We start from the raw sequence: 13740 nt of genomic DNA, 5'->3' as shown, positions 1-13740 counted from the left end.
CCACCAGTCCACCAGTTAAACCAGTTCACCAGTCCACCAGTTCACCAGTCCAATAGTTCACCAGTCCACCAGATCACCAGTCCACCAGTCCACCAGTTCACCAGTTCACCAGTCCACCGGTTCACCAGTCCACCAGTCCACCAGTCCACCAGTTCACCAGTCCACCAGTTCACCAGTTCCCAGTTCACCAGTCCACCAGTTCACCAGTCCACCAGTTCACCAGTTAAACCAGTTCACCAGTCCACCAGTTCAACAGTCCACCAGTCCACTAGTTCACCAGTCCACCAGTCCACCAGTTCACCAGTTCACCAGTTCACCAGTCCACCAGTTCACCAGTTCACCAGTTCACCAGTCCACCAGTCCACCAGTCTACCAGTCCACCAGTCCACCAGTTCACCAGTTCACCAGTTCACCAGTCCACCAGTTCACCAGTTCACCAGTTCACCAGTTCACCAGTCCACTAGTTCACCAGTCCACCAGTCCACCAGTTCACCAGTTCACCAGTTCACCAGTCCACCAGTTCACCAGTTCACCAGTCCACCAGTCTACCAGTCCACCAGTTCACCAGTTCACCAGTTCACCAGTCCACCAGTTCACCAGTTAAACCAGTTCACCAGTTCACCAGTTCACCAGTTCACCAGTCCACCAGTTCACCAGTCCACCATTTCACCAGTTCACCAGTCCACCAGTTCACCAGTCCACCAGTCCACCAGTCCACCAGTCCACCAGTTCACCAGTCCACCAGTTCACGAGTTAAACCAGTCCACCAGTCCACCAGTCCACCAGTCCACCAGTTCACCAGTCCACCAGTCCACCAGTCCACCAGTTCACCAGTCCACCAGTCCACCAGTCCACCAGTTAACCAGTCCACCAGTTCACCTTAAAGACCATAATAATCCCATCTGAGTCGAGCACTTAGTAGAACTCTGGTGGAACTTGTTGTAAATTGCCTTATGTTATAACATGTTATGTTATGTTAAAGAAAGAGAAACAAACCTGGATCCAAACCTAAACTCACCTCGTCCTTTGGACAGAGGTGAAAACATAACCTCCTCACTGGAGGTCATTACAGAATTATTTAGATGTTTCAAAAACATTAGAAAACTCAGGACGTGAGTTTGTGAAACCTGTTTTTCACTTGTAGAATCTTCTAGCGCTCACGTTCTCTCCTCCTCTCGCTCCAGGGGACCTGGCCTCCTCCTTCGGCTGCACCGTCGGCCTGAAGGACTCCGTCACAGCTGTGGTGTTCGTCGCACTGGGAACTTCTGTCCCAGGTGAGTGTGTGAGCTCCAACTCTACAAGTTCATGTGATCTGATCATTCTGCTTTACATTAAATATCCTGCTGCGTTCTGCCAGCTTCCATGGAAGACCTGTCTCTCTCCAAAAGGCCTAAATGAGCATTAAACACCCAGAGATGTTCAATCTAGAGAATTACTCAATGATCCACTTAGGGATTTATACTTTGACATTTTCAATTCTTTGCTTTGGTTTTTAGAAGCTTTATTCGCCTCATTTCTTTTCTAAAGTGTCTAAAGTGACTCACTGTTTATAAAAGCCTCTCCAAAGTTAGTGTTGTTTGAAAAAACAGTCAAATGAAACAAATCAACTGTGGTTTTTAATATAAAAAGGAAAAAGAAGGAAAGTTAAACTAAATGTAAACTCTATTTAGCCAGTAAACTTCTGCCAAGTTGCAGAAAAGAACTTAAGTGAAATGTGTCCAAAACTGATTTGATCATCAGATCTCTTGTGTCGTGGCAATATTCTGAATATGCTTTGGGTGTAATAATGCAGTGAGCCTCCTCTGGTTAGATTCAGACGTTACACAGGACCAGTGGTTTTCAGTCTGTGTGTGTGTATCAGGAGGATTGTGTTAGAGAGCAGCTCTGCAGACAGCAGCATGAATCCTCCTCTGATCGGGAGAAGGAACAACGACTGCAACAGCTGCTTAAATGGGTTTTAACCTTGGCCCCAGTCTCCTGACTCACACACACACACACACACACACACACACACACACACATAGGTGTCCCACACATGCTTATAATCACACACACACACACACCTATACTGTTATTACCATAGGGCTGTTTGTCATGTCAGACTCCAGTGGAACACAGAAAGATGCTCACACACACACACACACATAGACTCACAACCACAATGTGTGTAGCTGTCGAATGGAAACAAAGTGCTTCGGCCTTTCAGAGGCTCTCAGCCTTATTAACACAACCTCCCGTGGCCACACACTCACACAAAGAATCCCACCTCCAGTTCTGTGGCTATTACAGTTAATAAAAGCCATCCTGAGCTGTGGTTCCAGGATGATTAACCTCGTTTATCACAGTTATCCTGGTGAACACACACACATGCACACACGTGTGAGGGAAAAGGAGAAGAAGACAACCGGGTCGAGCTCGTTAGAAACTTCATGTTTCAGGCAGAAGATCTGAGCTGCATCACTTGCAGTGTATTTAAAGAGTGACAGGTATCGACAAGGGAAAATCAATAAATACATTTAGAGTTTAGAATTCACCCAGCCAGGATCTGGAGGAACTGAAATGCACTGAAGTCAAACATTTGCTGGAAAACTAGATCAAGACATCCTTGGTGGATCGTTCAATAATGTAAATAATCATTCGACTCAATCATTTGGATTTGGAAGGTTAATTTGTTTTGATTCTGGTGACTATACGATACTGGTGTAGTTTAGTAGTGTATATATTTTGATCTTTCTTTTTTATTGTGCTTCGGCACGGTTATTTAAATTCTGTTTTTCTCTTTTCTGCTGTAACAAGTGAATTTCCCCGTTGTGTGGATAAATAAAGAAATCTAATCTATAGTTTCTAACATAAATCACCTTCTATCAATATCATCTGTAACTGTATTGTAGCATCTGCTGAATATTTGCCCTCTGACCAACATGTTGGTGTCACGAGAACTAAAAGGCCACATGTCTCCGGTTCACTCACAAAAACAAAGATCCTCACATGTAGAAGGATCGTCCGATTTCTATCAGAGGTGCACGGCAGGTCAAGCAAGAGATGACAGAGGATGGAGAGAGTAGGAGAGAGAGAGAGAGAGAGAGAGAGAGAGAGAGAGAGAGAGAGAGAGAGAGAGAGAGAGAGGGAGAGAGAGAGAGAGGGAGAGAGTGATTGACAGTGATGCAGAAGAAAAGGGCAGTGAACTCTCGAGGGAGGCTGACATTCAAAGAAGGAGCTGCGGAGTGGAACCTGCTCCACACACACACACACACACACACACACACACACACACACACACACACACACAACCATGCACCAACCCACTCAATCAGACACACAAGCTCTCAAAGACTAATTGATGCACACACACACAGATACATGTACACAGATAGACACACACAGAGTCAGGTCACACACACACTTCAGCCCAGCAGCTGCTCCTCGGAGCTTTAAGGTGTTTGGGGAGATTTGTCTTTTGGGGACTTGTTGACGCTTCGGCTCGTCCTCTCTCGTCCTCTCCTCCTCTCGTCCTCTTGTCCTCTCCTCCTCTTGTCCTCTTGTCCTCTCCTCCTCTTGTCCTCTCGTCCTCTCCTCCTCTCGTCCACTCGTCCTCTCCTCCTCTCGTCCACTCGTCCTCTCGTCCTCTCCTCCTCTCCTCCTCTCCTCCTCTCGTCCTCTCGTCCTCTCCTCCTCTCGTCCTCTCGTCCTCTCCTCCTCTCCTCCTCTCCTCCTCTTGTCCTCTCGTCCTCTCGTCCTCTCCTCCTCTCCTCCTCTCGTCCTCTCGTCCTCTCGTCCTCTCCTCCTCTCGTCCTCTCGTCCTCTCATCCTCTCGTCCTCTTGTCCTCTCGTCCTCTCGTCCTCTCGTCCTCTCGTCCTCTCGTCCTCTCCTCCTCTTGTCCTCTCCTCCTCTCCTCCTCTCGTCCTCTCGTCCTCTCGTCCTCTCGTCCTCTCCTCCTCTCGTCCTCTCTTCCTCTCGTCCTCTCGTCCTCTCGTCCTCTCCTCCTCTCGTCCTCTCGTCCTCTCCTCCTCTTGTCCTCTCGTCCGCTCGTCCTCTCCTCCTCTCCTCCTCTCCTCCTCTCCTCCTCTCGTCCTCTCGTCCTCTCGTCCTCTCGTCCTCTCGTCCACTCGTCCTCTCTTCCTCTCGTCCTCTCGTCCTCTCGTCCTCTCCTCCTCTCCTCCTCTCGTCCTCTCGTCCTCTCGTCCTCTCGTCCTCTCGTCCTCTCCTCCTCTTGTCCTCTCGTCCTCTCGTCCTCTCCTCCTCTCGTCCTCTCGTCCTCTCGTCCTCTCCTCCTCTCGTCCTATCGTCCTCTTGTCCTCTCGTCCTCTCCTCCTCTCCTCCTCTCGTCCTCTCCTCCTCTCCTCCTCTCGTCCTCTCGTCCTCTCGTCCTCTCGTCCTCTCGTCCTCTCGTCCTCTCGTCCTCTCGTCCTCTCGTCCTCTCGTCCTCTCGTCCTCTCGTCCTCTCCTCCTCTCGTCCTCTCGTCCTCTCGTCCTCTCCTCCTCTCCTCCTCTCGTCCTCTCCTCCTCTCCTCCTCTCGTCCTCTCCTCCTCTCCTCCTCTCGTCCTCTCGTCCTCTCGTCCTCTCCTCCTCTCCTCCTCTCGTCCTCTCGTCCTCTCGTCCTCTCGTCCTCTCGTCCTCTCGTCCTCTCCTCCTCTCGTCCACTCGTCCTCTCGTCCTCTCGTCCTCTCGTCCTCTCGTCCTCTCGTCCTCTCCTCCTCTCGTCCTCTCCTCCTCTCGTCCTCTCGTCCTCTCGTCCTCTCCTCCTCTCGTCCTCTCGTCCTCTCGTCCTCTCGTCCTCTCGTCCACTCGTCCTCTCGTCCTCTCGTCCTCTCGTCCTCTCGTCCTCTCGTCCTCTCGTCCTCTCGTCCTCTCGTCCTCTCCTCCTCTCGTCCTCTCGTCCTCTCGTCCTCTCGTCCTCTCGTCCTCTCGTCCTCTCGTCCACTCGTCCTCTCGTCCTCTCGTCCTCTCGTCCTCTCGTCCTCTCGTCCTCTCGTCCTCTCTCTCCTCCTCTCCTCCTCTCGTCCACTCGTCCTCTCGTCCTCTCGTCCTCTCGTCCTCTCGTCCTCTCGTCCTCTCGTCCTCTCCTCCTCTCGTCCTCTCCTCCTCTCGTCCTCTCGTCCTCTCGTCCTCTCCTCCTCTCGTCCTCTCGTCCTCTCGTCCACTCGTCCTCTCGTCCTCTCGTCCTCTCGTCCTCTCGTCCTCTCGTCCTCTCCTCCTCTTGTCCTCTCCTCCTCTCGTCCTCTCGTCCTCTCGTCCTCTCCTCCTCTCGTCCTCTCGTCCTCTCGTCCTCTCGTCCTCTCCTCCTCTCGTCCTCTCGTCCTCTCCTCCTCTCGTCCTCTCGTCCTCTCGTCCTCTCGTCCTCTCCTCCTCTCGTCCACTTGTCCTCTCTTCCTCTCGTCCTCTCGTCCTCTCGTCCTCTCCTCCTCTCGTCCTCTCGTCCTCTCGTCCTCTCCTCCTCTCGTCCTCTCGTCCTCTCCTCCTCTCGTCCTCTCCTCCTCTCGTCCTCTCGTCCTCTCGTCCTCTCCTCCTCTCGTCCTCTCGTCCTCTCGTCCTCTCCTCCTCTCCTCCTCTTGTCCTCTCGTCCTCTCCTCCTCTCGTCCTCTCCTCCTCTCGTCCTCTCGTCCTCTCGTCCTCTCCTCCTCTCGTCCTCTCGTCCTCTTGTCCTCTCCTCCTCTCCTCCTCTCCTCCTCTTGTCCTCTCCTCCTCTCCTCCTCTTGTCCTCTCCTCCTCTCGTCCTCTCGTCCTCTCCTCCTCTCGTCCTCTCGTCCTCTCCTCCTCTCCTCCTCTCCTCCTCTCCTCCTCTCCTCCTCTCCTCCTCTCCTCCTCTCCTCCTCTCGTCCTCTCCTCCTCTCGTCCACGGCCAGATCAGCCTCCACTTCAACAAAGCTCGTCCACCTCCCGTCCTCCTCCGCCTCCCGTCCTCCTCCACCTCCCGTCCTCCTCCACCTCCCGTCCTCCTCCACCTCCCGTCCTCCTCCACCTCCCTTCCTCCTCCACTCCAGGCCTTTATCTCCTTTAGCTGCATCCCACAGCTGAGGGCAAGAGGACAGAACTCACTAATGGCGAGTGGACGGCCCGGACGTGAGCGAGGGAGAAAGACGACTAACTGACCATTGTGCTCTCAGCTCAGAGCCCATTGTTGGGACTTGGCTCGGAGTCCAAAGCTCCTTTCAGCTCGGTCAGGAGGCTTCTCCCTTTGGAGCGGCTGCAGCTTGGCAGACATGGAACCGAGGGACATTTGGGGCCTGAAGTAGCACAACGCTGATCAGTCGTCAGGCCAGGATCCGTTTTCCCCTCAGACTGAGATTCATCCTCGTGAAGTTACTGATCTCGGACCAAATCTGTCCCGTGCTGGCTGCCAGCGACTCTGAAACAGGATTAAAGATCCCGGGTTCTAATTTAAGGGTTTCAATCTAAAATGTGGAAAACAGGATTTGCACAGTGTTGTGTATTAATAGTTCTGAGTGTTCTGCATTTATGAAGCCTCCAGTCCCGCCATGGTTCCACGTTACTGTAGATGTCAGCATGTCGAGTTCTGGAGGTCAACAAGAGTGAATCTGTTTAAACTTTCCCTCAGTAACACTCAGTCTATAAAGAATAACAGTTTATGTTCATGGTCACTGGTTAAATGACAGTAATATCAGAATAGTTTGGACTGATGGTGGCAGAGGGAGAAAGGCCAAGTTGTCCCCAGAGTCCAGATGTCTTATTCCTCTTGTCTTCAACTAAGTGGTCAGGACAGGTTCTTAATAAGAATCTGGACTAATGTTGGTTCTGGAGAAAGGTCAACGTTTCAGCAAAGTCAAGGGATTCATTTTGTATTATAGAGGATATTTTTTGGGATATTTTTCCGACATTTTGCCTTTATATATAATATAATAATGAAATGAGCAGAGAGAATTAGGGAGAATATAAACCACGGGGCTCAGAATCGAACCTGTGGACTTAAGCCTCCGCTTTAGAGGAGCGCACTGGATAGAGACATGTCATCCCAACATGTATATTACTACTAAAGTAATGTAATGTAAAACTTAGAATCCTCGTGTTCGGATAAAACGTTGAGAGGATATTCGGGTTCTGGTCGATCTCTTTGGCTCAGCTGGTTTTTTAATAATCATTCGTGAGGTCGGGTCGGGACACGAAGATCTGATGTACTGGTCCGTTTCGAGCTCAGTTTGTTTTCTTTGAGCCAGTCTGGTGGAAAACATCCTTTATTACTTCTAACTTTTAGAAGTCACTATAAAAAGACAGTGATGCTGCTGATAATGTTCTTATGATCCTTTGATCCGTGGAGTTTCATGTGTTCTGATCTCCCTCTCTTCACTCAGATACCTTTGCCAGTAAAGTGGCTGCCATCCAGGACCAGTACGCAGACGCCTCCATCGGTAATGTGACGGGATCGAACGCTGTCAACGTGTTCCTGGGCATCGGGGTGAGTCTCCGCTCGTCCACAGATCCACTGAGCGCTGTAAACACACTGTGGCTTATCTTCTATAGATGTAATAACTCTCAGGTGTAAAAATGATTGAGGCAATGACTGCGTATGAAGATGGATGTCACGACCCGTTGGACCGATGTCTCATCACTCACTTGTCTCCTGATGATGCTCCACAGGTGGCCTGGTCCATCGCAGCCATCTACCACCAAAGCAATGGGGACGAGTTCAGGGTGGACCCCGGCACGCTGGCCTTCTCCGTCACCCTCTTCACCATCTTTGCCTTCGTGGCCGTCGGCACGCTGATGTACCGACGGAGGCCGGAGATCGGTGGCGAGCTGGGCGGGCCCCGGACTGCGAAGGTCCTGACCACCATGCTGTTCGTCAGCCTGTGGCTCCTCTACATCCTCTTCTCCTCGCTGGAGGCCTACTGTCACATCACGGGCTTCTAAGACGACAAGGAGGCGACAAGGAGGGAAGGAGAACAAGGAAGGAGAAGCCAAGGGGAGGTGGGTGAAGGGATGGATTTGCAAATCAAGACTGTCTCATAGATCTATCACTCCCCCCCCTTTACGCAATAGATTGAATGAGGGATGAATGGATGTACAGATGAAGGAATGGAGGACGCATTAAAGCATCTCAAAGCAGAATCTAAAGGAGTAAGGAGACGTTGAAGGATGACAGCAGACAGGAGAACCTTGGGATCAAGAGAAATGGCTCAGAAGATGGAAAAAATTGTTGGAAAACGAATAAACTAAGGAACACATGATTTGTCTCAACCTATAAATCCAAACCAATCAAGCTGTCTTGAACCCGCCCCCGTTCCAGAGATGAATCCGCAAAGTCACAAACACAGAGATCAACACACAGCTGGTTCAACGTCCTGGAATCAAAGTCTTAATAAAATGAGGAGCGAGAAGAAGAATTACCGACGCGCCATCGCAGCTGCGAGGAGGCGTGGCTTCAACAGTTCACATTCTCCCTCTGTCACAGCAGCCGTGCAGCTCCCGCATCCGGCCGCAGCGAGACGAGAGTGATCAGTGTGCACAAGCATGACCAGACCAGACCGAACACACAATCAGAGGAGGACGGACATGTTGCCATAACTGTTCAATGACAACGACCTGTGAGCGTGCTGCTGTGTGACTGTGTGTGTGTCTGTGCTCGTGTGTCGTGGGAAGAAGAAGCTGAAGTACTGTGATGAAAAAAAATAACTCCTCGTTTCGCCGTCTCAGCACGAGACGAGCTGCTCTGACTCTCGCCTGAAGAAACGCTGAGTAATGCTTTGTGGGGGGGGGTGGGGTGGGGGGGGGGGATGTAAATAAGAGCTGGACGGCAGCTCCTCGACTTTCCATCTGAATGTCCTGGTTCCGCCCTGGGCCTTTTCTGTTGCTCTGTACTGTAGATGTGATTTAAGGTCTAATTTGAATGGAGGAGGGGTTAGTGTGCTTTTACCTTTAATGAGGCCGCGTCTGAGAAGACACAAAATGGCCGCTCTACCGTTTAAAACTGTTAGGGAAGCTATGATCATTGCATAAATATCTAGGTTAATATTACGTGTTTTGTTTTTTTAGTTTTTTAAACTGTGGAATTCCGTTAATTGGTTTTCCACCAAGGAGATCGCCATCGTCGTCGTCCAATCATAACATCGCAATAGACTTCTTAACGTTAAGATCCGCCCTCAGTGAAACCTCATACTTGTCGTAGCCGCCTCTCGTCATCGTTTCTCTCACGTTGAGGACGATCTTCTATTGGTTCACTCGACAGCGTCGGCCATTATCCCAGTGTGTCTTAACCACCTCCCACTGGCTGGTCAGTGGACCAATCAAAATCCTCAAGGGCTTTGTAAGAAACAACCACTGATCCCTTTTCCCGATCCCTGATTCATGATTCTTCGTACAGATCCACCCTCGCTGGGCTGTTTAACAGGGATTCGTGTTCCCCCGACCTTATACATCACTCGCTTATTCGGTAGGAATTTGCTTCGGTGTGGCTTTAAGAGAAAAATCTACAAAAAAACAAGATGATAAAATAAGTAACACAGCTTAATTTAGTGCAGAAATTATCCAGAGTTACACAAAGATCAGAGCAGCAGCCAGAGCTTCTGGTGGGAGAATTTCCCAGTTGATTACAAAGTCTGCTTATAAATCCAAATTCAACCATCCCTGCTGTGGTTCTGCCCGGGCGGCCTCCACTACCTTTACATACAGGCCGTGGAAACCAGCGAAGTATCAGCTGTTGGTGTGGAGGTAGTTTGACGAACCGATAAGTAGCCGACAGGAACATAGGATACATCTAGTCTTTATTTATCTCTTTTTATAAACTCAGAGGTTCGACAACCACTCGTACACTGAAATCCTCATAGAATCATTTCAATTGGCTGTTTGTTGGAAAGCTCCGCCCTCTGTGACCTGTCTTACGAAGTGAGTTCATCTGGCTCTTTATCCAACTTTCAGCTAGTTCGTATGAAAGTGTCTTGACTTTTTCTGGTGTAGTTTAACGGCTCATTTATGCAGAACATCAGATACAGAAGCGAATAGAGCCTGTGATCCGTCCTATCCCTTCATTTAACACACGTCTTCTGGATACAGACCAAACAGCAGTACTACAGGAAACCATGGGGGGCAGTGTAGTCCAAAGTTCAAGCGAGACGTGAGTGAGATACTTCTTCAGTAGTTCAGAAGGTTCCTCGAGGTGAGAACATCTGGATTCTGCACTAGGCCTTTGAGTGTGGGCAGCGACGGAGCCTTGTCTAAAACAGACGCTTATCTCTTCTAACGTAGGATTAGCATAAATGAGCCTCGATGCTAATTAGTCGTGTAGCCATGGTGATCATCACTGGTGAAAGTTAACTGAAGTGTAACTCACTTTATAAGACAGGCCCACACAGATTCTAAAATGAGTTCCCTGTAGTGGAAGTTATTCATTTGAGGTTTTAACAACTAGAACTTCGATCTTCAAGCCCACAGCGACTATCAGAGAGTTTACGCTTCAGACTGTTAACTACTTTACTCGTTCAGCCAAAATACCTAAATCTCAATGTTCTCAAACCTTACTGTATATGTAGGCATTCGAAAAGTCCATAGTTTAAATGGCACTACACTGTATGCATCTGAATTGGCCAGAATTTTCCTGCTGATGTTGTGTTTTTTTACTTGATGTATTATATGATAAGTCGTGTTTTAAAGGTCGTCTGTAGAGTCCGGGCTCGATCCTCAGACAGCTTCAGCCTCTGTGAGAGAGCCGAGCCGAGCCCTGGACCGGAGGAGTTTGGCAAATCCCGAGTATCTCTAAGAGGAAGATAACCGTATCAAAATTCTGTGGCACCGAATCATGCACTTGGGACTCGAGAACCACTCCAGGACGACCGGATACTAAATGTCAGTGTCCCAGCAAAACATAAAATAAATTTGAAATATGGCCGATCTCACAAATTAAACTTTCTAAATGCTGCAAATGTCGAGCGTTTGTGGAGGAACTGTAGAACGAAATTACCCTTTGGCAGCCGAAAAATTTAAAATAAGTGAGATATCCGATTGCTTGCATTTGCCAAACACTGCACAACGTGTGGCTCTCCGTTAGAGTAGCTGTTCCCAGTGAAGGCCTTGGAGTGGCAGTTTACCCCTGTTTTGCCAAAGGGAAATCTTTCTATCACAATCTTAATATTTGCAGTCCGACCTGTGAAGGGTTTTATAACCAGTGGAACTTTCTTAAAACACCAAATATTATTCATACTTCATTACCACTCTGAAAAGAGACAAACAGACGCCTTGATATCGTTTCAGCGCTAACTAGAAAATCTTTCTATTTAAATTTGTATGCATTTGTCTCTTCACTGGCATGAGGCTGAAGGTTTATACACTGTAAAAAGTTAATGCTAGCTTGCGCAAAAAAAAGAAGAAGAAATAACGTCGTAGAAGCAGTTTGCATCATGAGTAACTCTAACAGGGTAAATATTATCTTAAATATAAATAAATCATGTTGGATTTACTTAAAATCGCCTGCTGCCTAATTCGTCAGAGTGATCTTGTGGAGGAAGTAAAAAGCTTCGCAGTAACGTAGTTGTTAGCATCAAGCTAGTTTGCTGCTTAGATTTTCAAGAAGCTAACTTTTCTTTTTCATTTATGGGAGTTAGCTCGTTCGCTGCGCCGGCTTGGTTGCTCCACCTCTCTCTACCTTGACTTGAAGGCTAGTCTTACGCGACGCTAACGACAGGTTAGCAGTTCAAAGTGTTCGTACCAAGTTGGGAAGTTTGCCGCAATTGCAACGTTTGTTATTTTCTAACTCGTCGAGGAAAGGAATTGCAAATGCACGTTGATTTATCTTCCTGCCTTGGTGTGGACGGGTCAAAGGTCGGACAGGCCATCGCTGTACATACGGTTTTACACTCAGACCAAGCAAGGAGAAGAAGAACAAGCTGTAGATCGCAGTCCTGTCGGTTTTATTCTTCTCTGGTGGGGTTTGACGAAGTGGGCGGGGTTTCAAATGAAGTAAAAGCATTGCACTGGTTCTTTTCGCTTGCGTGAAACGGCTGCTACGTCGTTTCCTTTACAGAAGTTGCTTCTGATGCTAACAGCAACAGAGATATTGTTGTTTTTTTGGACTCACAATAATAATGTTGTACCTGATGTAAGAAAAAAATATATAATGGTGTTGAATCCGTTGTGTACCATTAGCGACGTTGCTTCTGATGATTCGTTCGTTGCCTCGTTCACTTCTCGACCGACGGGCGAGCGACAGACGAACGGACTCGAGGACGGACGGACGCCGGAGAAACGAACGTACTGTCGGGAAAAAGAAAAAGAGAAAACATTACCGGAGCTCTTCTCTACCCTTAAAAGTGAAAAGGAGGATGATAAAGAGAGGAAGAATATAAAAATGTAAGACAAAAAAAAAATGAAGTTACAGCCATACATTGATTTCTGGGTCAGCGAGACAGAAATGGACTCCTCCTGCCCAGCGTGTGTATCGTTATGGTGTCTCTCTGTCCCTGTGTCTCCAACCCGTCTTTCTCTGCCGCCACATTAACCAAACGGGCGGCAAATTCCTTTTTGTTCCGTCTTTCTCCTCCCAGATGCCCCGCCCCCTTTTTGCCCTCCCCCTCTGCCATGTTTTCCATAATTTGGAATGTCGATGTGCTACTTGTTGATACTGTGCATGAATGATAACATGTCTGTATATAGTTATAGAGAATCGTATCCCATTCCCCCTGGAGTTGACAAAAAAAATGGTTTGAATGTTGTACAGATTCAGGCTTTTATTCTGTTTTTTTTTTTTTTTTATGTATTTAGAGCTTAACGACGGTTTGTTTTTAATTTAAACGAAGGCGGTGACGTCTTCTCGTGTCCAGTAACTTGCACATGACTTATTAATTATGGTTATTTTTGGTAAAAAGGCAATATCTGCTGTTATTGAATGAGAGCTGAGATCTTTGAGGAGTTATATATCTTAAATAAATATTCTATAGGGGAGTTGCATGGGTTATTTGTACAAAAAAAAATAATAATAATAGACACTGCTTGCTACTTCAAATACCGTGGCTGTATTCTCAGAGAGAGGGGGGGGGGAATACTGTGTGTACATCTAAAGGTTATTTTGTCATTTAAGAGATAATAATGATGATGATGAATATTGTGTATATACTGTACAGTGTTTAAAGTGAGGTGGACTACATGGCCATCTGACCGTAGAGACTTGATTCTACATATTTATTTAAAGGAAACTAAAACACTCACTACACTCAAGAATGACATATATTGCCTTTTTTTTTTTAGAAGTTGTTCGCTTGTTTCTCTCTCTCTCTCTTTTCAATCTGTTCATTTATCCGTCTCCGTTCTTCCCTCCATCGCTGTGGGCGTAGATCAGATGGATCTTCTGTCATCTTGTCCCGTTTGTCCGTCTGACGTCTGTCCGGCAGCTTCACACCTTCTTGTCGTTTATCCCTCTTTTGTTTTTCCATCTTCATCCCTCCTTTCTGACTCACAGTATATCTGCTCCACCGTTTGTCTGCACTCGAGTCCCGTGTGTTCGATTCCCAACGTCCGTCATCTCTCCAAACCAAATCCCCTCTTTTGTTCTTCTCCTCTCCTCCACCTCCACCCTCCTTCCCTCCTTCCCTCCATCCATCTCTCCCGTCTTTCTTTCCTCTCTCTCTTCTTCTCTCCGCTCTCACGAGGTGTAGTCGGGAGTTTCATGTTTGTCGATATGATTTTGGTGTGTTTTCTTTTTGAATGGAACAATAACCACAAATTAAAATGTTGGGTATAATGAAGACTTTTTTGTTGCCAGTGTTGATTTTCTTTTTGTTTGTTGTGTTTTTTAATT

At 48.0% G+C, this 13740-nt stretch overlaps 1 protein-coding gene across 16 annotated transcripts in view; it reads left to right on the top strand.

Moving 5' to 3' along the window:
- Nucleotides 1-7868, top strand: part of slc8a1b (solute carrier family 8 member 1b) — a 103069-nt gene extending 95201 nt beyond the window's left edge. For all 16 annotated transcript variants that reach the window (XM_061087355.1, XM_061087356.1, XM_061087357.1 and 13 more), the window contains 3 exons: nucleotides 1185-1274; nucleotides 7310-7413; nucleotides 7596-7868. In XM_061087355.1, coding sequence (XP_060943338.1) covers nucleotides 1185-1274; nucleotides 7310-7413; nucleotides 7596-7868 — 467 coding nt within the window. The remainder of the gene's footprint in view (nucleotides 1-1184; nucleotides 1275-7309; nucleotides 7414-7595) is intronic.
- Nucleotides 7869-13740: the final 5872 nt, after the last annotated feature.

The sequence above is a fragment of the Limanda limanda genome, chromosome 15 (genome assembly GCF_963576545.1).
Source record: "Limanda limanda chromosome 15, fLimLim1.1, whole genome shotgun sequence".
Taxonomy (NCBI): Eukaryota; Metazoa; Chordata; class Actinopteri; order Pleuronectiformes; family Pleuronectidae; genus Limanda; species Limanda limanda.
Note: the sequence above shows the minus strand (reverse complement) of the source record. Positions and strands in the feature narration are given on the sequence as shown.